This window comes from Pseudophryne corroboree, chromosome 3, assembly GCF_028390025.1.
Source record: "Pseudophryne corroboree isolate aPseCor3 chromosome 3, aPseCor3.hap2, whole genome shotgun sequence".
In the NCBI taxonomy this organism is placed as follows: domain Eukaryota; kingdom Metazoa; phylum Chordata; class Amphibia; order Anura; family Myobatrachidae; genus Pseudophryne; species Pseudophryne corroboree.
Window position 1 is genome coordinate 76,458,931 of NC_086446.1, and position 22,397 is coordinate 76,481,327.

General features: G+C 47.4%; 1 protein-coding gene across 1 annotated transcript in view; it reads left to right on the forward strand.

The window, feature by feature from the left end:
- The first annotated feature begins 5,062 nt into the window (after positions 1–5,062).
- LOC135054794 (zinc finger protein 436-like) overlaps positions 5,063–22,397 on the forward strand; it is a 42,635-nt gene continuing 25,300 nt past the window's right edge. The window contains exons 1-3 of the mRNA XM_063958130.1: positions 5,063–5,237; positions 19,784–19,947; positions 20,205–20,396. Coding sequence (XP_063814200.1) covers positions 5,102–5,237; positions 19,784–19,947; positions 20,205–20,396 — 492 coding nt within the window. The 5' untranslated portion in view covers positions 5,063–5,101. The remainder of the gene's footprint in view (positions 5,238–19,783; positions 19,948–20,204; positions 20,397–22,397) is intronic.

Below are 22,397 nucleotides of genomic sequence, written 5' to 3' on the forward strand. Positions count from 1 at the left end.
ATCTTTTGCCAAGAGGTCCTAATTGCTGCCCAAGGCGCCCCCCCCCCCCCCCCTCCCTGCGCCCTGCACCCTACAGTGACCGGAGTGTGTGGGTTAGTGTGGGAGCAATGGCGCACAGCTGCAGTGCTGTGCGCTACCTCAGTGAAGACTGGAGTCTTCTGCCGCCGATTTTGAAGTCTTCTTGCTTCTTTCACCCGGCTTCTGTCTTCCAGCTCTGGGAGGGGGACGGCGGCGCGGCTCCAGGATCGGACGACAAAGGGTGAGATCCTGTGTACGATCCCTCTGGAGCTAATGGTGTCCAGTAGCCTAAGAAGCAGGGCCTATCTTCAGAGAGTAGGGCTGCTTCTCTCCCCTCAGTCCCACGATGCAGGGAGCCTGTTGCCAGCAGATCTCCCTGAAAATAAAAAAAAACTAACAAAATACTTTCTTATAGCAAGCTCAGGAGAGCTCACTAAACAGCACCCAGCTCGTCCGGGCACAGATTCAAACTGAGGTCTGGAGGAGGGACATAGAGGGAGGAGCCAGAACACACCAGAATCCAAATTCTTTCTTAAAGTGCCCTGTCTCCTGCGGAGCCCGTCTATTCCCCATGGTCCTTACGGAGTCTCCAGCATCCACTAGGACGTTAGAGAAAATAAGATTTTAAACCTACCGGTAAATCTTTTTCTCTTAGTCCGTAGACGATGCTGGAGACTCCGTAAGGACCATGGGGGGGTATAGACGGGCTCCGCAGGAGACATGGGCACTCTAAAGAACTTTTAGTATGGGTGTGCACTGGCACCTCCCTCTATGCCCCTCCTCCAGACCTCAGTTAGAGAACTGTGTCCAGAGGAGATGGACAATACGAGGAAAGAATTTTGTTAATCTAAGGGCAAGATTCATACCAGCCCACACCAATCATACCATATAACCTGGAATATATGTAACCAGTTAACAGTATGAACAAATAACAGCATCAGTCAAAGGCCAATTCCAACTGTAACATAACCCTTATGTAAGCAATAACTATATACAAGTCTTGCAGATCCAGTCCGCACTGGGACGGGCGCCCAGCATCCTCTACGGACTACGAGAAAAAGATTTACCGGTAGGTTTAAAATCTTATTTTCTCTTACGTCCTAGAGGATGCTGGGGACTCCGTAAGGACCGTGGGGTTTATACCAAAGCTCCAGATCGGGCGGGAGTGTGCGGATGACTCTGTAGTACCGACTGAGCAAATGCGAGGTCCTCATCAGCCAGGGTATCAAACTTGTAGAATTTAGCAAAAGTGTTTGAACCCGACCAAGCAGCTGCTCGGCAAAGCTGTAATGTCGAGACCCCGCGGGCAGCCGCCCAAGAAGAGCCCACCTTCCTAGTGGAATGGGCCTTCACTGAATTTGGTAATGGCAATCCAGCTGTAGAATAAGCCTGCTGAATCGTGTTACAGATGCAGCGAGCAATAGTCTGCTTCGAAGCAGGTGCGCCAATCTTGTTGGCTGCATACAGGACAAACAGAGCCTCTGTTTTCCTAACCCTGGCTACATAAATCTTCAAGGCCCTGACTACGTCCAAGGACTTGAAGTCCTCCCAGTCACTCGTAGCCACCGGCACCACGATAGGTTGGTTCATATGAAATAAAGACACCACCTTAGGTAGAAATTGAGGACGAGTCCTCAATTCCGCTCTATCCACATGAAAAATCAAATAGGGGCTCTTGTGAGACAAGGCCGCCAATTCTGATACACGCCTTGCAGATTCCAAGGCCAATAACATGACCACCTTCCAGGTGAGAAATTTTAATTCAACCGTATGAAGGGGCTCAAACCAGTGAGATTTAAGGAACCATAACACCACGTTAAGGTCCCAGGGTGCCACTGGGGGCACAAAAGGAGGCAGGATGTGCAGCACTCCCTTCACAAAAGTCTGGACTTCTGGTAAAGAAGCCAATTCCTTCTGAAAGAATATAGATAGGGCCGAAATCTGTACCTTAACAGAGCCTAACTTTAGGCCCATATCCACTCCTGTCTGTAGGAAGTGGAGAAAACGGCCCAGATGGAAATCTTCCGTAGGAGCATTCTTGGTTTCACACCAAGAGACATATTTTCGCCAGATACGGTGATAATGTTTCGCCGTCACCTCCTTCCTAGCCTTTATCAGAGTAGGTATGACCTCCTCCGGAATACCTTTCTCAGCTAGAATTCGGCATTCAACCGCCATGCCGTCAAACGCAACCGCGGTAAGTCTTGGAATACGCAGGGCCCCTGCTGCAGCAGGTCCTCCCTGAGAGGAAGGGGACAAGGATCTTCTGTGAGCATTTCCTGAAGATCTGAGTAACAGGCCCTTCGAGGCCAGTCTGGAACAATGAGTATCGAATGTACTCTTTTCTGTCTTATAATCCTCAAAATCTTTTTCGATGAGAGGAAGAGGAGGAAACATATAGACTGACTGAAACACCCATGGGGTCACCAGGGCGTCTACTGCTACTGCCTGAGGGTCCCGAGACCTGGCACAGTACCTCGGAAGCTTTTTGTTGAGGCGTGACGCCATCATGTCTATTTGAGGAATTCCCCAGAGACTCGTTATCTCTGCAAAGACTCGTTATCTCTGCAAAGACTTCTTGATGAAGTCCCCACTCTCCTGGATGGAGATCTGCTGAGGAAGTCTGCTTCTCATGTGTCTACTCCCAGAATGAAGACAGCTGACATTCCGCCCTGCCTGTTTATGTACGCGACTGCTGTTACATTGTCTGACTGGATCTGCACGGGATGATCTTGAAGATGTATCACTTGTTGAAGGCCGTTGTAAATGGCTCTCAATTCCAGCACAGTTATGTGAAGACAGGTTTCCTGACTTGACCATTTTACTTGGAAGCTTTCCCCCTGAGTGACAGCTCCCCAGCCTTGGAGACTTGCATCCGTGGTTACCAGGACCCAGTCCTGAATCCCGAACCTGCGTCCCTCTAGTAGGTGCGAGCTGTGTAGCCACCACAGGAGCGAAATCCTGGCTTTTGACGACAGGATTATCTTCCGGTGCATGTGTAGGTGGGATGCCGACCACTTGTCCAACAGGTCCCACTGGAATACTCTGGCACGGAACCTGCCAAACTGTATGGCCTCGTAGGCCGCCACCATCTTCCCCAAGAACCGAATGCACTGATGGATCGACACACCTGATGGTTTCAATATCTGTTTTACCATTGTCTGGATTTCCAGAGCCTTTTCCACCGAAAGAAATACTCTCTGAACTTCCAACTGTGACTTTGGAAAATTTATGATCCAACCGTGTTGTTGGAGTATGGACAGGGAGAGCGTGATGTTCTGTAGCAACTGCTCCCTGGATCTCGCCTTTATCAGGGGATCGTCCAGATAAAGAATTATATTGACTCCTTTTTGATGAAGGAGGACCATCATCTCCGCCATCACCTTGGTGAATACCCTCGGCGCCGTGGAGAGACCAAAAGGCAATGTCTGGAACTGGTAATTGCAATCCTGAACCGTGAATCTCAGATAAGCCTGGTGAAGAGGATAAATGGGAACATATAGGTAAGCATCCTTTATGTCTACTGACACCATGTAATCCCCCTCCTCCAGACTCGAAATCACTGCCCTGAGTTATTCCATCTTGAACTTAAACCGTTTCAAGTAGAGATTCAGATTTTTTAGGTTTAGGATCGGTCTGACCGAGCCGTCCGGCTTCGGAACTACAAAGAGGTTGGAATAAAATCCCTCACACTATCACATATTTTTTTCACCCATGCAGGCTCTTGGTGTGCCGGCAGCGTCACCACATTACACTTCTGTGTGCCTAAAATGGTTTCCTCCAGGGAGGAACTCCCTGCCCCTGACATGTCTTACACATGTGTACAACACACACACAGACACACTGGGACAGACCCACAGTAAAATCTGTCAGAGGGACACAGTTTAGGAGCAGCCAGTTCACAACCCCAGCGCCAGTATCTAATGTCTGTGAACACAGAATGCCCATTGACATGCAGTGCTTTTTAAACAGTAAAACACACTTGTAAAGCACAAAATCCGCTTGTGCCCCCCCCCCCCCCCCGTTTTGCACCCTGATACTTGTAGTCAGAAATGGAGGAGGACCAGCGATGTCTCTGCAGCCTGAGGAGAGAGAAAATGGCGCTGAGCAGTGTGCTGGCTGCCTGAGGAAGAAGCTCCACCCCCACAATGGCACGTTTTTAACTCAGAGACTTTGCATAATATTTATACTGGCGGGGGTAGGGCTGTGCCTGGGCATCTTATGTCCCCTTTTTGCCAGTTTATAGGGGTGTTTTTGCTGCCCAGGGCGCCCGCGCCCTGCAGTGCTTGTGTGTGTGGGCAGCAGTGGCGGGCTGCGCTCCCGCCAGCCGCGCGGTACCTTAGCCGTCACTTTACTTGATAGAAGATCTGTCTTCTTCTACTCACCTGTCTTCTGACTTCTGGCTCTGTGAGGGGGTGACGGCGTGCTGTGGGAGTGAGCATCTAGACACGGCTAGCGTTCAATACCCTTCAGGAGCTAATGGTGTCCTGTCAGCCAGAAGCAGAGCCATGAAACTCTTCAGGAAGTTGGTTCCTACTTCTGCTCCCTCAGTCCCACGAAGCAGGGAGTCTGATACCAGCAGTTCCCCCTGAAAATAAAAAACCTAACATAAGTCTTTTCAGAGAAGCTCAGTAGAGCTCCCCTGGAGTGCATCCAGTCTGCCTGGGCACCTTTCTAAAACTGAGGTCTGGAGGAGGGGCATAGAGGGAGGAGCCAGTTCACAGCCATTGAAAAGTCTTGAGTGCCCATGGCTCCTGCGGAACCGTCTATACCCCATGGTCATGAAGTGGACCCCAGCATCCTCTAGGACGTATGTGAAGAAAAAAAAGTGTCTACCTTTTTTTATGTCGACCATTTTCATGTCGACCTTTTGACCCTGCCGACCTTTTGTACTGTCTAGTTTTTTCATGTATACCTTTTGACCCTGTCGCCCTTTTGGCTGTCTAACATGTGGTGTCTGTCTATTGACTGTCTAACTAGACACTGTCTCTGTTATACCACACCCGGTATTCTCTGCTTTGTTACATTTCACACACACAGACACGCCTCCCTGCTGGAATACAAGTCTTTCCTGTCCTGTAGAATGAAAGTCTGCTGGTCTCCATGGCAACACAGGCCACACCTCCAGGATATACATCACACTGCTCTGATCCAAAGGACAAACAAGTCTTCCTCGTTTGTGGGACTGAATGCTGCAGTGGGGGATCTGATTACAGTGGGTGAGTGTTTTTTTTACTTGTGATCCTGATGAAAACGCAAAATATATATATACACAGAAAAACCTTGGTGCATAATCTGATTGCAATGTTTAACACCTGATTAGAGCTGCTGCTGCTGTTACTAATTAAGAGGCAACTGCTATAAGTGTATGCAAAGTTACATTGCTCAATTATAAACTAACAGACAGCATTATCATGGTAAAGCAAAAAATATACACGTATGGCCGTGCAAGATAACATAAATGATGATAAAATACATATATTTTTTAAATATGTATCAATGCATTTGCTCTGGTCGTGAGTGTCCATCGATGGTGACCAACTATGACATGAGAAACCATCGATGGAGGCAGTATCTATCCGCAGTATCGATCCTGAATAAATCCGTAGCTTCACTCCCAGCAATCTTAAGCAGTCTTTCCTTAGTAGGTTAGTAGCTGTGCGTGTAACAGTTGTTAAATGTCCTAATTTCCGGAAACTGGTATAATATAGATGTTACTAGTTATAAGCTTCACATGCCATTCAGGTTAGTAGTTTGCAATGTGCTTAAATACATCAATAGCATACTTTTGACACTTTAAATGCACTCTGTTGCTGATTCAGATCCCTCACACTTGCACGCTTGTGGGAATACAGTTTCAGTCCTCCAACCTCCCTGCTGCTATATTTTCTATTATGCTATTACAGGAGGTACAGTAGGAGGATAAGAGGGCACCTACGGGGATCATGCTAAAACATACCTACTTTTGAAAAAGCATTTCAAGGAGACTGTGAAAGTAACACCTATCAGCGCAGCCATGTACTGCTACATCGGAGAGGCGTGTCATGAAAATGACTGACATCCAAATGTAAATGAGGCTCAAACTTTGTAATATCTATTTGTTGAAGAAAAGAGACACTGATACTTTGCAGGATTTGTTTGTGTATTGTCTTTTACAAGAGGTTCTGTATACAGTAAGTGGCCACAAGAAACCTTATTTAAAATGCATGTATCCATAGGGATCATTGTGCCTTCTAACCAATGCAGGGAAATGGCACTGATGATCCTATTTGAATGTATGTATCTCTGATTTCTTTTTCTTCCCCCAAGAATGTAAAAGCTGCATAATGGGGATAAGTGTAATCAGGGAGATTGCTGCTGTTTCAGGGAGTCTCCTGCAGAATGAGGGAGGGTAGGCAACTATGCCCTAAAAGCAGGGGTGCTCCCTGTACTTTACCTCAGTTCCAGACACCCTCCGCTATCCCCTCATCTGCTGATTTAACATCATGATGGTAAGACAGCACAAATATGGGGATTAGGTATACTGGACACTATTACTCTCTACTTTCCTCTCCCTAATATAAGGAATGGATTCTGTAAGATTTACTGGAAGCCGGGATGCCGACCATCAATGTACCGACAGTGGCATCCCGGCCACTAGTATGCCAGCAGCGGGGTGAGCGCTAGAAAGTCCCTTGTGAGCTCGCTGTGCTCGCCACAGGTTATATTCTCCCTCTAAGAGTGTCGTGGACACGCACAGAGGGAGAGTAGCCTGTGGCGTCGGCATATCACCGCTTTTTGGGATTTTGACATCGGTATTGTGATCACCAGGATCCCGACTGGTGATATGCTAACCCGATCCCTAAGGAACAATTAAGTGCAATGGAATCCCTGTGCAACCTGAATTACAATGAATACTGATGTTTTATATGGTGTGCTGATACCACATTGAGCACATCCTACCTGATAAGGAGGAACACTGAATGTTTTTGTGACTGTCTATATTGTCAGCTGAAGGCATTGGGGGTCATTCAGAGTTGATCGCTCGCTAGCAGTTTTTTTTGCAGTCCTGCGTTCGCATAGGCCCTGACCACACAGGAGTGAATTTAAGCTGATGCAAGTGTGCGATTGCATGTGTCGCAGAGCTGCACAAACAGATATTTGTGCAGTCTCTGAGTACTCCAGAACTTACTCACCCGCTGCGATCGCTTCAGCTTTGTTCGGGACCGAAATTGACGTCAGCCACCCGCCCTGCAAATGATTGGACACGTCTGCGTTTTTCTAGACACTCCCTGAAAATGGTCAGTTGCCTCCCACAAACGCCTTCTTCCTGTCAATCACCTTGCAATTGCCCGTGTGATCACTTTTTTCGCACCAACCCATCGCTATCCGGCGAATCCCGTCGCCTCGGTCCGTCGCGCCTGTGCATTGCAGGGCATATGCATGCACAGTTCAGACCTGATCGCAGGCTGTGAGAAAACTTAGCCTAGCGATCAACTCTGAATTGCCCCTCCATTGTTCTTTGGAATACAGCATTTGCTGCAAGTATGGCGGTATGGGGCGGTACTGCGAACCGGTAAGAAGTTGCCAGCTGGTGCGCAGTACCGCCGGCCCAACTGCCATGTTTACAGCCGTTACAATGTGAGGGGAGGAGAGCACAGCGCGCATCTCCTGCCCCTCAGTGCTCAGTCTGGCCTTTGGCGGCAGCGGCGTGAACCTCAAATGAGGCCCCTGGTTTGTTAGCCAATCAGAGCTCGTGGACCGGCAGCCACGGCTCCTGATTGGCTGCTGGTCCGCGAGCTCTGATTGGCTCACCAACCAGCACCTCATTTGAGATACACGCCGCTGCCGGATACCAGCGTCGGACTGAGCACTGAGGGCAGGAGAGGCACGTGCTGCGATCTCCTCCCCTCACACAGCAGCATAAACAGGAGCGGTGAGCAGCACTGGGGTAGGGCCATACTTACCTACTCTCCCGGAAGCTGCGGGAAGCTCCCGTTTTTTTTGGGTAGCCCCCCGCACCCCCGGAAGAGTGGGCAGGTCTCCCGCTTCCTGCTCGCACCCTAGTGATGCGAGCAGGATGAGAGATTACCTCCGGCGTTCGCTGGTCCGTCGGGTGGAGAAGGGGTTTAATGACGCAAATCGCACCATTTTAGCCCCGCCCCCTTCCCGCGGACCCGCGAATCGCGGCATTTCCCGATGCGGGGGCGGGGCTTAGTGATGTCACAGTCCAGCCCCGCCCCCCGAAGACCCCAGCTGCGTCTCCTCTCCGGGCTTCTCTTGGAGAGGAGAATTAAAATGTAGGTAAGTATGGGTAGGGCACTGTGGGGCATTTGTGTATCTGGCACTGTGGGGGCATATTTATATCTGGCACTGTAGGAGCATATCTGGCACTGTGGGTGCGTATCTGGCACTGTGGGGGCATGTGTGTATCTGACACTATTGGGATCATGTGTATTGGGCCCCCCATATGTGTATCGTGCCCCCATTTTCATTGTCCAACCTCCCTGTGGCCACACCCATTTTTTCTACTTGCACCACTGTGTATATCCTATTGGGGTTAACCTCTTCAGGCATACTGACACATGCTGTGTGTGTATGTTTACTTAAAGCAGTGTTTTTCAACCACTGTGCCGTGGCACACTAGTGTGCCCTGAGCAGTCTCCAGGTGTGCCACCATAGAAGCAGAGCCAGGCCCGTCAGTGTTTTGCCACTACTGAGGTCCTGGAATGATCAATACTGGTGGGTTTAGTGGTTGTGGAGCCAGTTCTAATTTTGGGCCCGGGCAGTGTTGGGCTTTTCTGGCTTTTTCAGATGTGGCGTTACTTATGGAGAAGCTGCGACATGACATTCTAGGACATGCAACTGTACCATGCATCACCATTATATTTGAGTGTGCCATGGCAATATTTAGATCTTGTTCAGTGTGCCGCGAGTTGTAAAAGGTTGAAAATCTCTCACTTAAAGGTTATTTTTGAGTGCAAAACTTTTTGAAGTTTTTAATATATATTTATAACTAAATCAGTTAATATATAAAAACATTTTTTTCTTAACTTGAAATGTATTATCTTTTTTTCAATTAAAAAATATATTTTTTAAAAACTCTTTAGATTATACAGTATATCTCTAAAATTTAAAAATCTGTCTCTGAAGAGGGTAGGGAACATTTAGGGGTATTTATCAAAGAGAGGTAAAATTGTGAGATGACATGGGCAAATGCAGGATTTCTAGAGGGGGGTGTCCAAATGCAATCCACAATCTCCCGCTCTGCATAACATTGAAGCAAGTGCCGGAGTCTTGTGGAGTGGTAGAAGAATCTAGTACAGACCTTGAACATATATACTGTATATACACATAGTTGGTCGTTTTGTACACTGGATGGTGTATGGAATACAGTATTAATAATTAACACTAAAGATGGTCTGTACTATAGGCTGTATGAAACATATTTAACAAATATAATGTACTGTAAGTGGTCAGGGAAAGGTTAAACATCCCATAATAAATAAATTCATACATACATACATACATACATACATACATACATACATACATACATACATACATACATACATACACAAACATAATAGAACAGTAGAAGACAGAACTGCACTTTCTAAGCACACATTCTCCCACCTCATGGTAAGGCTCCTGTCTAGTCTTCCTGCTAGCTACTCTCTGGTCCAGTGCAGTGATTGAGGTGTCAGATCCACACACACAGCAAACTTGATAGAAGAAGCTGCTACCACTGGGCATGTACAGCAGCATTGCACTGTCCCTTATACTGCATGTTATGCCGGCAGCTCTAGTAAACATATTATATACTATTGCTATTGTGGTTATAATTTGAGCTGCTGGCCAAGTGGAGGGGAGTTTTCAGGCAACTGGAAACCCCTCTGCATTTCCCCATGGATAAAGTACCAGTCAATCCACTCCTAATTTACATGTTACAGACTGTTTGAAAAATGACAGTCAGCAGCTGATTGGATGGTACCTTATCACTCCCAATCTTATCTCTTGCCAAGCTTTGATAAATACCCCCCTTAATGTCTATCTGAATATATCATTGCAGCTCACGCATACACAGTGATTGCTGGATTCATATGTCATGCTAATTAAATTTTTCTCTTGCGTCCTAGAGGATGTTGGGGTCCACATTAGTACTATAGGGTATAGACAGGTCCACTAGGAGCCTTGGGCATGTTAAGAAATTAATAGTGTGCGCTGGCTCCTCCTTCTATGCCCCTCCTACCAGACCCGGTTTAGAAAATGTGCCCGGAGGAGCCGGTAACTCTTCAGGAGCTTCCCTAAGCGTCTTCTGCATTTATTTTCTGTTTGTTGTTTTCAGGCAGGTCTGGTTGGCACCAGACTGCCTGCTTAGTGGGACTGGGGAAAGAACGTCCCAACCTCCTTTAGGGTTAATGGTCCCGTTCCCTGCTGACAGGACATAGCTCCTGAGGGACCTATTCGCAAGCCCCACCACGGCGATTGTACAGTCCCGCAGCATGCCGCCACCCCTAACAGAGCCAGAAGTAAGAAGAGTGGGGAGTAGATGGCGGGCGTCCCAGTTAGCGGGTCGCCGCCGGTGATGGCGGCATGAGGGTAGGAGCACAGCACTGACAGGCTGCGGCTCCACATGTTCCGCTGTGAGGGGAACGCTGAAGCCACAACTATACCCACACAGGTACTAAGTTTACAGGGGTTCTAACCCATTGTAAACCACACATATAACCTCAGCCAGTATAACAAAACCGGCAAGACTGCGCGCCATTATGGGCGGGGCTTCACTTTGAGCAGATCCAGCAGCTCACCAGCGCCATTTTCCCTCTGCAGCTCTCATTGAACAGCCTGACAGAGACATGCAGCTCCTCCACAAGGATTCCAGATGACCTCAGCGGTACCAGGGGGTCATAGCAGGGGAAGAGCAGTATAGGAATACTAGTACCCTATTAAATGGATTTAGTCTGTGACCCAGCTAATCTCAGCTTTAGCAAGAAGGGCGCTGTGTGGCTGGCTCCATCATACTCTGTGTCCTCCTAGAAGGGCTCTGTTTGGGTTAACTGGGCTTAACTTTTCGTGTGTGTGTAGACTTTCACATTACAATGGCGGGCAAGGAGTGTGTTTCATGGAATGCGGAGTGTTTTTCTTCTCCAGGGGGATCACTACAATGTGTTCAGGGTAGTACACATTCCCTGTCTAGTGGATCCGAACCAGCATGGTTGGATTCTCTAAAAGGGATGATATCAGATATTTCTAATAAATTGCCCCATACTGAGAAAGAGACGCAACAGTTAAGACAGTCTATGGATGACCTGATGAATAGAGATTGAAGTCCCATGCCAGCGTCTCAGGCCCCTACCATTTGTACACAAAAGCGTACATTGGCCCAGATCTTACAGGCTGATACTGATGATGATGTATCAGAACCAGAGGAGGGTGAGGTGGACTTAGGGGGAGGGGGGGCAGGGATGCAGCGCTGTCACAAGGAATACAGTCCCTGATAGAAGCTATTAGGGAGGTCCTGCACACAGCAACAGGAGAGGATGAGGAATCTTATTTTAATGTGAACAATAAATCCTCTGCTACTTTCCCTGCATCTAAGGAATTAAATTCCCTATTTGAGGAAACTTTGGGTTAATCCTATCAAGAAGTTTCATATCCCTAAAATGTTAATTACATCCTTCCCTTTTCCTCAGGATGATAGGAAAAAATGGGAAAACCCACCGTTTGTTGATGCATCGGTATCTAGATTATCACGCAAGATTGTCTTGCATGTCCCGGGGGTGGCCTCATTTAAAAGATGCAGCTGACCACAAGTTTGAGACCACTCTCAAATCTCTGTACACAGCTGCGGGAGTAGCCCAGAGACCTACTATAGCTTGTGCTTGGATCACGATAGCCATTGCAAAATGGTCCTGTGACCTAATTGAGGGATTAGATTCCTTACCCAGAGGGGAGATTGTTTAACTCCTACGGCATATACAGGACTCTGCAAGTTTTATGGTTGAGACCATAAAAGAGATAGGCTTGCTCAATGCACGCACCATGGCCATGGCAGTGTCAGCACGCAGGGGCCTATGGCTACGTCAGTGGACTGCGGATGCGGATTCCAGAAAAGGTGTGGAAAGCCTACTGTTCACAGGTGAGGCCCTGTTTGGAGATGAACTGGATACGTGGATATCCAAGGCTACGGTGGGTAAGTCTACATACCTTCCCTCCGCAGCTCCTCCACCTAGGAAGACCTACTCTGCAGTCCTTTCGGACAGCAACATTTAAAAATAAGACCAAAGGTTCTTCTACAGCCATCAAAGGTTATAGAAGTAAACCCAAGAAACCAGCAACTGCAGGTTCACAGGAACAGCACTCAGGTTCTGCTTCCTCAAAGCCTTCAGCATGACGGTGGACCGCACTGCCCGGAAGACAGGCAGGTGGGAGCCCGATTAAGAGATTTCAGTCACATCTGGACGACAACATGCCAGGATCCCTGGGTCAGAGAGCTTATTGGCCAGGGTTACAGGCTGGAGTTTCAGGAACTTCCACCTCACAGATTCTTCAAATCAGGCTTACCAGCTTCTCCAGAGGCAGGTATAATATTACAGGATACAATCCAAAAACTGGTAAAGACTCAGGTCATTGTTCCAGTTCCACCTCATCAACAGAATAAAGGTTGTTATTCCAACCTGTTTGGGGTGCCGAAGCTGGACCGTTCGGTGAGACCCATTTTAAACCTCAAGTCATTGAACCCGTATTTACGGGTGTTCAAATTCAAGATGGAGCACCTGAGAGCGGTGATCTCGGGTCTGGAGGTAGGGGAATTTTTGGTGTCTCTGGATATGAAGGATGTGTACCTTCATATTCCAATCTGGCTGTCTCATCAGGCTTATCTATGGTTTGCACTGCAGGACTGTCACTACCAGTTCCAGGCATTGCCATTTGGCCTCTCCACAGCTCCGAGGGTGTTCACCAAGGCCAAGGTAATAGTAGAAATGACGTTTCTCCTCTGCAAACAGGGAGTGAACATAATTCCGTACCTGGACGACCTGCTGTTCAAGGCACCATCCAGGCAGAGGTTGTTGGACAACATTGCCCTTTCAACTCGACTATTCCGGCATCACGGGTGGATTCTGAACCTACCAAAATCTCACCTAGAACCAATACGGAGGCTTCCGTTTCTGGAGATGATACTGGATACGGAGGCACAGAAGGTATTCCTTCCATTGGACAAGGCATTGGTAATCCAGTCGATGGTGTGTGATGTATTGAAACCAACCCGGATATCGGCACATCTCTGCATTTGCCTTCTGGGGAAGATGGTACCCGCCTACGAGGCACTACAGCACGGAAGGTTTCATGCAAGGCCCTTCCAGCTGGATCTGTTGGACAAATGTATCTCCACATGCACCAGAGGATACGTCTGTCTCCAAGAGCCAGGATTTCTCTTCTATGGTGGCTTCAGACTTCTCACCTGACCGAGGGCTGAAGGTTCGGGATTCAAAATTAGATTCTGCTAAACACAGGCGCAAGCCTCAGAGGTTGGGGAGCAGTCACTCAGGGGGACCAGTGCCATAGAAAATGGTCAAGTCAGGAAGCTATTCTTCCGATCAACGTTCTGGAACTAAGGGCTATATACAACACCCTTCTAAAGGCATCACATCTTCTTCAAGATCAAGCCATTCAAGTTCAGTCGGACAATGTAGTAACATAGTAGCATAGTATCTGAGGTTGAAAAAAGACAATTGTCCATCAAGTTCAACCTATTTGTGGTCTCCTATGCACGATGATTTGTCTAAAATTATGACTGATGCTGATTTCAGTTATTGCATTTTATCCCTTTTTTTATAGTAACCATAAACCTGGATATCCTTATCTATGAGGAATTTATCTAACCCATTCTTAAAGGTGTTGACAGAGTCCGCCATTACAACTCCCTCAGGCAGGGAATTCCAAACACGTATTGTCCTTACCGTGAAAAAGCCTTTACGACGTATTGTGCGGAATCTCCTCTCTTCTAAACTGAGCGGGTGTCCACGAGTCCTATGTGTTGATCTGACCAAAAACAGGTCCCGCGCTAGCTCTGTGTATTGTCCCCTTTATATATTTGTAGATGTTGATCATATCCCTTCTTAGTCTTCTCTTTTCCAATGTAAACATTCCTAGTCTTTCAAGCCTTTCATTGTATTCCATCCTCTCCATGCCCTTAATTGGTTTTGTTGCCCTCCTCTGAACCTTTTCTAGCTCCAGGATATCCTTTTTGTAGTACGGTGCCCAGAATTGTACACAGTATTCAAGATGTGACCTCACTAGTGATTTATATAATGGGAGTATAATACTTTCGTCCCTTGCATCAATTTCCCGTTTTATGCATGCTAGTATCTTATTATCCTTCTTTGCTGCCATCCTACTTTGGGAACTGCTGCTTAGTTTGCTATCTATGAGAATACCTAAGTCTTTTTCCAGTACAGTATCCCCTAATTTTACCCCATTCAGTGTGTAGGTGTTATTTTTATTCTTGCTACCACAGTGCATTACCTTACACTTGTCTGTGTTGAAGCGCATTCTCCAGTTGGCTGCCCATGCTTCTAATTTAACTAAGTCGTTCTGAAGAGACTAAGCATCCTCCTCTGTATTTATAGCCTTACACAATTTGGTATCATCTGCAAAAATTGACACCATGCTCTCTAGACCTTCTGTTAGGTCGTTAATGAAAATGTTGAACAATAGCGGTCCTAATACCGAGCCTTGTGGAACACCACTTAACACTTCAGTCCAATTTGAAAGAGATCCATTTACCACAACGCACTGCTCTCTATTAACTAACCAATTCTTGACCGAAGTGCATATAGAGATTCCTAGCCCTATTTCTTGTAGCTTGTAGATAAGTCGCATGTGTGGTACTGTGTCGAAAGCTTTGGCAAAATCTAAAAAGATTGCATCCACCTCTTTACCCTGATCGAGGTTTGCACTTACTGTTTCATAAAAACCAAGCAAGTTGGTTTGACAGGATCTGTCCTTCACGAATCCATGTTGATTCCTTTTAATGATTTTATTAGCTTCAAGGAACTTCTGAATACTATCCCTTAGAATACCTTCCAGTACTTTCCCCACTATAGATGTAAGACTAACTGGTCTATAATTTCCCGGTTCAGCTTTACTTCCCTTTTTGAATATAGGCACTACTTCCACTATACGCCAGTCTTTGGGAACCATACCTGAAACGGCAGTAATGTACATAAACGGCAGTAATGTACATAAACCGACAAGGCGGAGCAGAGCAGCAATGTCAGAGGTGTATTCTCCTCTGGGCAGAAAGACACGCTGTGGCGTTGTTGGCAATCTTCATTCCGGAAGCAGACTTCCTCAGCAGACACGACCTCCACCCAGGAGAGTGGGGCCTCCACCCGGAGGTGTTCAGGTGCTTCACACATCAGTGGGGCATTCCACAAATCGACATGACCCGCGCTCGTTTATCGTTGGTGCCGGGTTGCTTATGCATGCAGGCCAATATGGACAATCTCATCCATATTAGCATGCACTGCTCTTGAGCCGGGTGACAGACCCCGTCACCTCCTCCAACCACCGGGTCACCCGTCGACTGTATCGGTCGTCGGGCAGCTCGGAGGCGGGTCGCTGAGTGTGTAGGGCCCATAACACTGGCTATGAGGCTGCTATAAGAAAAGGATGCATCATTATACCCAATTGCCTACATCTAAATGTAGTTTGCCAGGTTCGGTATGAATGACCACCGAACGGGATGCTGGTGGTCAAAATACCGACGCTGGCATCCCTATGTACAGTATGTTATCCCGACAGGGTGGAGTTTACTAATATAACTCCTGTCCCCTAACTCTCCCTTTCCACAGCCTAACCTCCCCCTTTGTGCCTAACCCTAACCACCTCCCTGTGATGCCTAACCCTAAGCCCCCCACACCCTATCCCGCAGCCTAACCCTCGCCCTCCCCCCGGTGGTGCCTAACCCTAACCTCCCCTCAGTAGCGCCTAACCCCCCTGTCCCGCATCTTAACCCTAACCCTCCCCCCTTAGTGCCTAAACTCTTTACCTCCCCCTTAGTGCCTAACCCCAACCCCCCCCACCCCTGCCTGGTGCCTATCCCTAACACCCCCCTGTCCGCAGCATAACCTTAACCCCCCGTGGTTGCTCTGTGGCTGGCTGACTTCAACTTGCATTTCACCTGGTTTTAAGCAGCTAGAGAACCTCCGCAATTCATAAGTGTCCTGGTGTAAAGGGATAGTATGGTAAGCCAAAAATGCACATACCAACAGTGCCAACTCTCCCTGATTGCCAGGGAGACTCCCTGATATAGGAGCAATCTCCCTGACTCCCTGAAGAGTCTTACAATCTCCCTGATTGCACCTTATCCCCATTATGTAGCTGTTATGTTATTCTTGGTTGGGAAACAAATCAGGGATGTATGCATTTCCCTGCATTAGTTATAAGGCACAGTGATCCATATGGCTATGTGCATTTTCAAATAAGGTCCATTGTGGGCACTTATATAGAACCACTTGTAATACACAATACATGAGCAAGCCCAGAAAGTATCAGTGTATTTTCATCAAATAGTAGATCTTACTAACTGCTTTGGGTCACATTTATATGTGCATGTAAATCATTTTTGATAGAGCTCAGATGTAGCAGTACATGTCCACTTTAACATCATGCTTATAGGTTTTGCTTTCACAACCTCCCTTAAACGTATGTACAGAGTAACCTATTCTCCAATCCTCCAGTTCAGGGAGGTTGGTTGGTGGGATCGACGGCAGCTGTGCCCATTTAAACACCTCCCAGGGACCAGGTCCCCCGAGTACCTGCATAGAGACTAGAGAGCACCCTCCATCTCCTCCGTGGACAGCCTCTTCATGTCAGCCGCCACCATCTACACTTTGCCCCAGTTGGAGAAGTCCGAGTCTGCCCAGGCAGATGTCCAGGAGGCAGCCAGGGAGCAGAGGATGAGCAGGCAGAGGTCAGCTCTCTTCCCCGGTCCCATGGCTCTCTGCAGCCAAATTACTGCCACAAACCTCTTTGGGGAACGTTCTCAGTCCTGCGTCGATCCAGACTCTGGCATGGGTGGCTGCCGTGGGCCGGAGACGCTGCTGGGCAGGGACCAGGGATCACACTAGTCCTCCTGGGCAACTATCAGGCTCTGGATCTGCCAGAGTCCCTGGGAAAATGCAAACTGAGGAGGCTGTGAGGGGGGTTGGTGGTATCGGCGGCAGGTGGCATTGCTATCAGCCGTAGGCCCTTTGAATCCTGGGGTCCTTGGGCAACTGCTCATTTAGCCAATAGGTAAAGATGGCCATGGCAGCACTTACGGTTCAGTTGATTTCCTGTAGACATTTATTGAAACATTTCAGCAAGATCACAAGATGTCCCTCCCAACATCTGTTTCGATAACAATTATAATAGTAAGCAAGTTCCAGAGAAAGCACTCTAAGCTATAACATCAATGGTGGAGAACCATATGACCTCAGCTATCGGTCAAAACCATTGATCATCCCTAGGAGCAAAGACAGAAAAAACTCAGGCAGTTGTCAGTTCTCTTGATGACTTTTTAAGTCCATAGAAGTATTTATTTTTGGATTTGGTCAAATAACGGAAACCAATGTAGGGACTGAGGGCCGGATTCAGAGATGTCAGCAATCCCAATGGTTCAGGTACATCTCCGATGTTTTCAGATATATGCATGTGCAGATCTGCCTGTGACGCTGGTGGCAGTGCTCCCTAAGCTGCAGCTTGCTTGACTTGCTGCAGCCATTCAGGGGTGGTGATGGTCAGCGTTCCAGAAATATGGGGGGGGGGGGGGGGGGGGGGTCGGTCCCATTTTTTGGCCATGCCAAGTCCAGTGCCTGTGTCCTTGGACATAGCTGCACAGATTTATGTTATAAGCAGCAGAGAGGACATTATGGGGATGGATAGAGCACCCTATACATCAAATGCAGATACTAGTGTATTAATAGAAATCACAACAATAAGTTCCCATTTATTATTTGAGTTTTAGACCCGATAAATAGAATTTTCATATATCTGCTATTCATGGCAATAAGAAATAAATTTCCGTTCAGATGTATTACAAATCCTTTCCTACTGTGCATGCACTGTGTCTGGTGGGAAATGGGAGTGGGTGTCAGGGGGTGCCATGAAGGGAGGGGGGGTGTTTGAGGCCAAGGCAGTGAGAGAAAAATTATGAAGGGGAAGCTGAGGAGGAAGAAGGGAGAAACATATGAAGTGGGAGGTGAGAAAGCTGCAGGGCTGGTCCCCGAGGTTAGGCCAGCACACAATAACCAGCCATACACTGTAGGGGTCAGAGCTACAGTAGGTGCAGGGGGGAGAGCCCTAGAGTTGGGTGGAGAAGGTCTATGTGGAGGGAGAAGGTGGAGCAGCCAGAGAAGGGATTATCTCTAACCAGACACTGCCAGTGGCAACTCTAGAAGGCAGATGGACTGCGCCACAAGACCCAATACATTGACTGGCACCACTCTCATATATATCCCCCACCCCTTCCCGCATTCTGGCACCAATGTATACAAGGAAGAAATAATCTGAACTATGTACTAAAAATATATACAGGAAATATTAATATACACAGGAAATGATAAAGAGATATATTGCATACACACTGTAACTTGCTCTACTGCTGCTAGTGACTATGCTGAAAAACACTGGTGGGGTCGGTGACAGTCCACCCTAATGGCCATTAGTGATTCCGGCAAGTATAACTTTATCAATAAACTTCCCTCTTACTAGCGCAAAGTCCTGATTTTGAGAGGGGCAGTCCCGATGTGCAGACCACAGTAGAGGCAGGGATTACACGAAAATTAGTAGCATTTTACCCAAGGGTCAGGCACGGTTTGGCATGCCTGGACTTCTCATGTCTAACTGTTGGGAGATATGCTAGTGAGGTGTGATGCACAGCAGTTTTATCTCATTACCCTGTTTATATCCCAGAGGAGAACAATTCCCTAAGCAAGGCTTTTTCAACTAGTGTGCCGCGACCATTTGCATGGTGTGCCGCAGAGCCAGAGCAGCTTCCTGCACCTTCAGAGTGAACTGTTGGCCCAGGCTCTTAGAGGGTCATTCAAGCTCCGGCTGTGACCTGTACCTTGATGACGCGGCGGTGTGATATCATAGGTCATGGCCGCCGCAACTCACCACCCAGCCAGCCCACCCGCCTGCACACACATCTTCCAGTTACCACCTGCATCCACAGCTTTCCTTGCCCACCCACATCCACACCTGCCCGCCCGCTGCTCAGTATTCGCAGCACTCCACTATGAACAACCTCCACCACTGAGGGACAGGGAGGAAGACAGCTGATCAGTGGGGGCTAATATTTGTTATGTTATATCTTCTGTGGAGAGCAAAAGGATTTATGGATTTATGGGGAGAACAATGTGAATAATTCATGTGGGGAGCAATAGGATTTATGTGGGGAGCAATAGGATTTATGTGGGGAGCAATAGGATTTATGTGGGGAGCAATAGGATTTATGTGGGGAGCAATAGGATTTATGTAAGGAGCAACAGGATTTATGTGGGGAGCAATGTGATTGTTTTTTCTGTGTAGGCCAATGTATGTGTTGATTTTTTTATTACTGTGAGGGCCAATGTGTGTTTTTTGGGGGGGTTTTCTGTGGGGAAAGGATGGTGTGCCTTGGCAATTTTAAAATATTATTCGGTGTGCCGCGAGTAAAAAAAAGGTTGAAAATCACTGCAGCCTAAGCAATAAGAATTATCTCTTCTATATATTGTTCTCTGTCTTGTTTTTGTAGGTGACGCTACATTCATCCTCCAAATCCCTATTAGAGGTCACCCATCTATTGGTAAAAAGTCTAAATCCGATAATCTGTCTCTAAGGATGGCTAATAAGTGGCTTCAAATAACGGAGCGGATTGTGAACCTCACTCTGGAGATCATTTTTCTGTTGCCTGGAGAGGTGAGGGAGCCTGGAAATGTCACAGTGACATCACTCTTATCTCTATTACTAACACAGGGACCTGACTGGGGAGGTGAGGGAGCCTGGAAATGTCACAGTGACATCACTATTCTATTACTTACACAGAGTCCTGACTGAGTTATTCTGGAAATGTAATCTATGCACTTCATGGGGAATAATTTTAGAAGTATTATTATATGCTGATTGCAAATATCCTCTTCAAGTAATATTTTGTCTTTTTCTGTTTTGACTAACAGCATTTGGCAGTTTTCAAGCACTGTCATGAGCCTGAGAGACCCAAACGCCACCATTCCTATGTGTCAGAGGGTTTTAGTAGGACTCAGAATTCCATCGCGGTGCCTCTACCTCACTCAATAATACATGATAGAGGCAATGAGCAGAAGATCCTGGAACTTGCCAACAAAATCATTCAGCTGCTGACTGGAGAGGTGACTGCTGGGAATTGGACATTTAGACCAGAGGTTCTCAAATGCGGTCCTCAAGGCACCCCAATGGTCCAGGTTTTCATTTATATCCATGCTTTATTACCCGTGTCATGCGCTAGCCCAGGGAGGCAGCGGGAGATTAGGGAGGATAATGTGTGGCTTAGAGACTGGTGCAGGAAGAAGGGATTTGATTTTTTGGAACATTGGGCTGACTTCTTGGTCAGGCGCCATCTTTATTGTCATGATGAATTGCACCTGAATGAGGGAAGGACGGTTAGAAGGTTGGAGGAGATTTTAAACTAGGCGGCAGAGGGGAGGGAACAGCAAGAAATTATAGGGGTCATTCCGAGTTCGCTAGCTAGTTTTGTTCGCAGCGATGAGGCAAAAAAAGGCACTTCTGAGCATGCGTATGCGGCGCAATGCGCGCCCGCGTCGTACTATTACAACGAACGATGTAGTTTCACACAAGGTCTAGCGAAGCTTTTCAGTCGCACCGCTGGCCGCAGAATGATTGACAGGAAGTGGGCATTTCTGGGTGTCAACTGACCGTTTTCAGGGAGTAAGCGGAAAAACGCAGGCGTGCCAGATAAAAACGCAGGCATGGCTGGGGAAACGTAGGCGTGGCTGGCCGAACGCAGGGCGTGTTCGTGACGTCAAAACAGGAACTGAATAGTCTGTAGTGATCGCAAGCGCTGAGTAGGTCTGGAGCTACTCTGAAACTGCACAAAATTATTTTGTAGCCGCTCTGCGATCCTTTCGTTCGCACGTCTGCTAAGCTAAAATACACTCCCAGAGGGCGGCGGCTTAGCGTTTGACGGCTGCTAAAAGCAGCTAGCGAGCAAACAACTCGGAATGACCACCTATGAACGGTTCAATGAGAGCAGTAAGGAGGGAAGTATTAAGAAAAATGGGGGTGGAGAGGAAGGAAGGGGAATAAAAGACAAAAATAGTAAACCAGGGAAAACACAAAAATGTATAGAATTTCTATCATGCAGTATAACATCATAGGTATTACTGAGACATGGTGGGATGATTGTCATGACTGGGTAGTACATTTGGAGGGCTATACTCTTTTCAAGAGAGACAGGACAAATAAAAGGGGAGGAGTATGTCTTTATGTTAAGCCAATCTTAAAGGAAATTTATGTATGAGGGTACTGATGATAACAGAGTCATTATGGGTGGAAATATCCAGTGGCGTCACAACGGGGGTGCAGCCGAGCGGTGTCACCATTGTGTCGGGTCCGAGCGGTGTCACCATTGTGTCGGGTCCTGCTAGTGACAGAAGCCTGGTGCTGCACTGTAACACTACGTGCAGTGCCTGGCTTCTGTCACCATGTAGAAGCTGACACTGCAGTCTCAGGGGTCAGCCTGCACCTCACATACCCCCGTAGTGATGTAAACAGGGGTCAGGAAGCGTAGCCATGACCCCTTATGACGGCACCCCACAACGCCACACCCCCTTCTGAAAGCACCTATGAAGCCACTCCCCCTATTTTTATAGAAACCACACCAGGCGTTACATATGTAAGTGACGCCTCTGGAAATATCAAGCGGTGGTAAATGTTCAAAGAAGCTACCGATAGGGACATGTTATAAACCGCCAGATATTAGTGTGACTGAGGAAGTGTAACTCCTACAGCAAATTGAAAAGGCTGCGTCAATGGGGGGGGGGTGTTACTTATGGGGGATTTTAATTATCCAGACTTAGTATTTCAGGTTGAAAAAAGACAATTGTCCATCGAGTTCAACCTATTCATGGTCTCCTATGCATGATGATTTGTCTAATATTTTTGAGTGATGCTGATGTCAGCCGTTGCATTTTATCCCTTTTTATAGTAACTATAGTGCGTGACTATGCACCATAACCCTGGCTATCCTTATCCATTAGGAATTTATCTAACCCATTCTTAAAGGTGTTGACCGATTCCGCCATTACAACTCATTTACGATGTATTATGCGGAATCTCCTCTCCTCTAACCTGAGCGAGTGTCCACGAGTCCT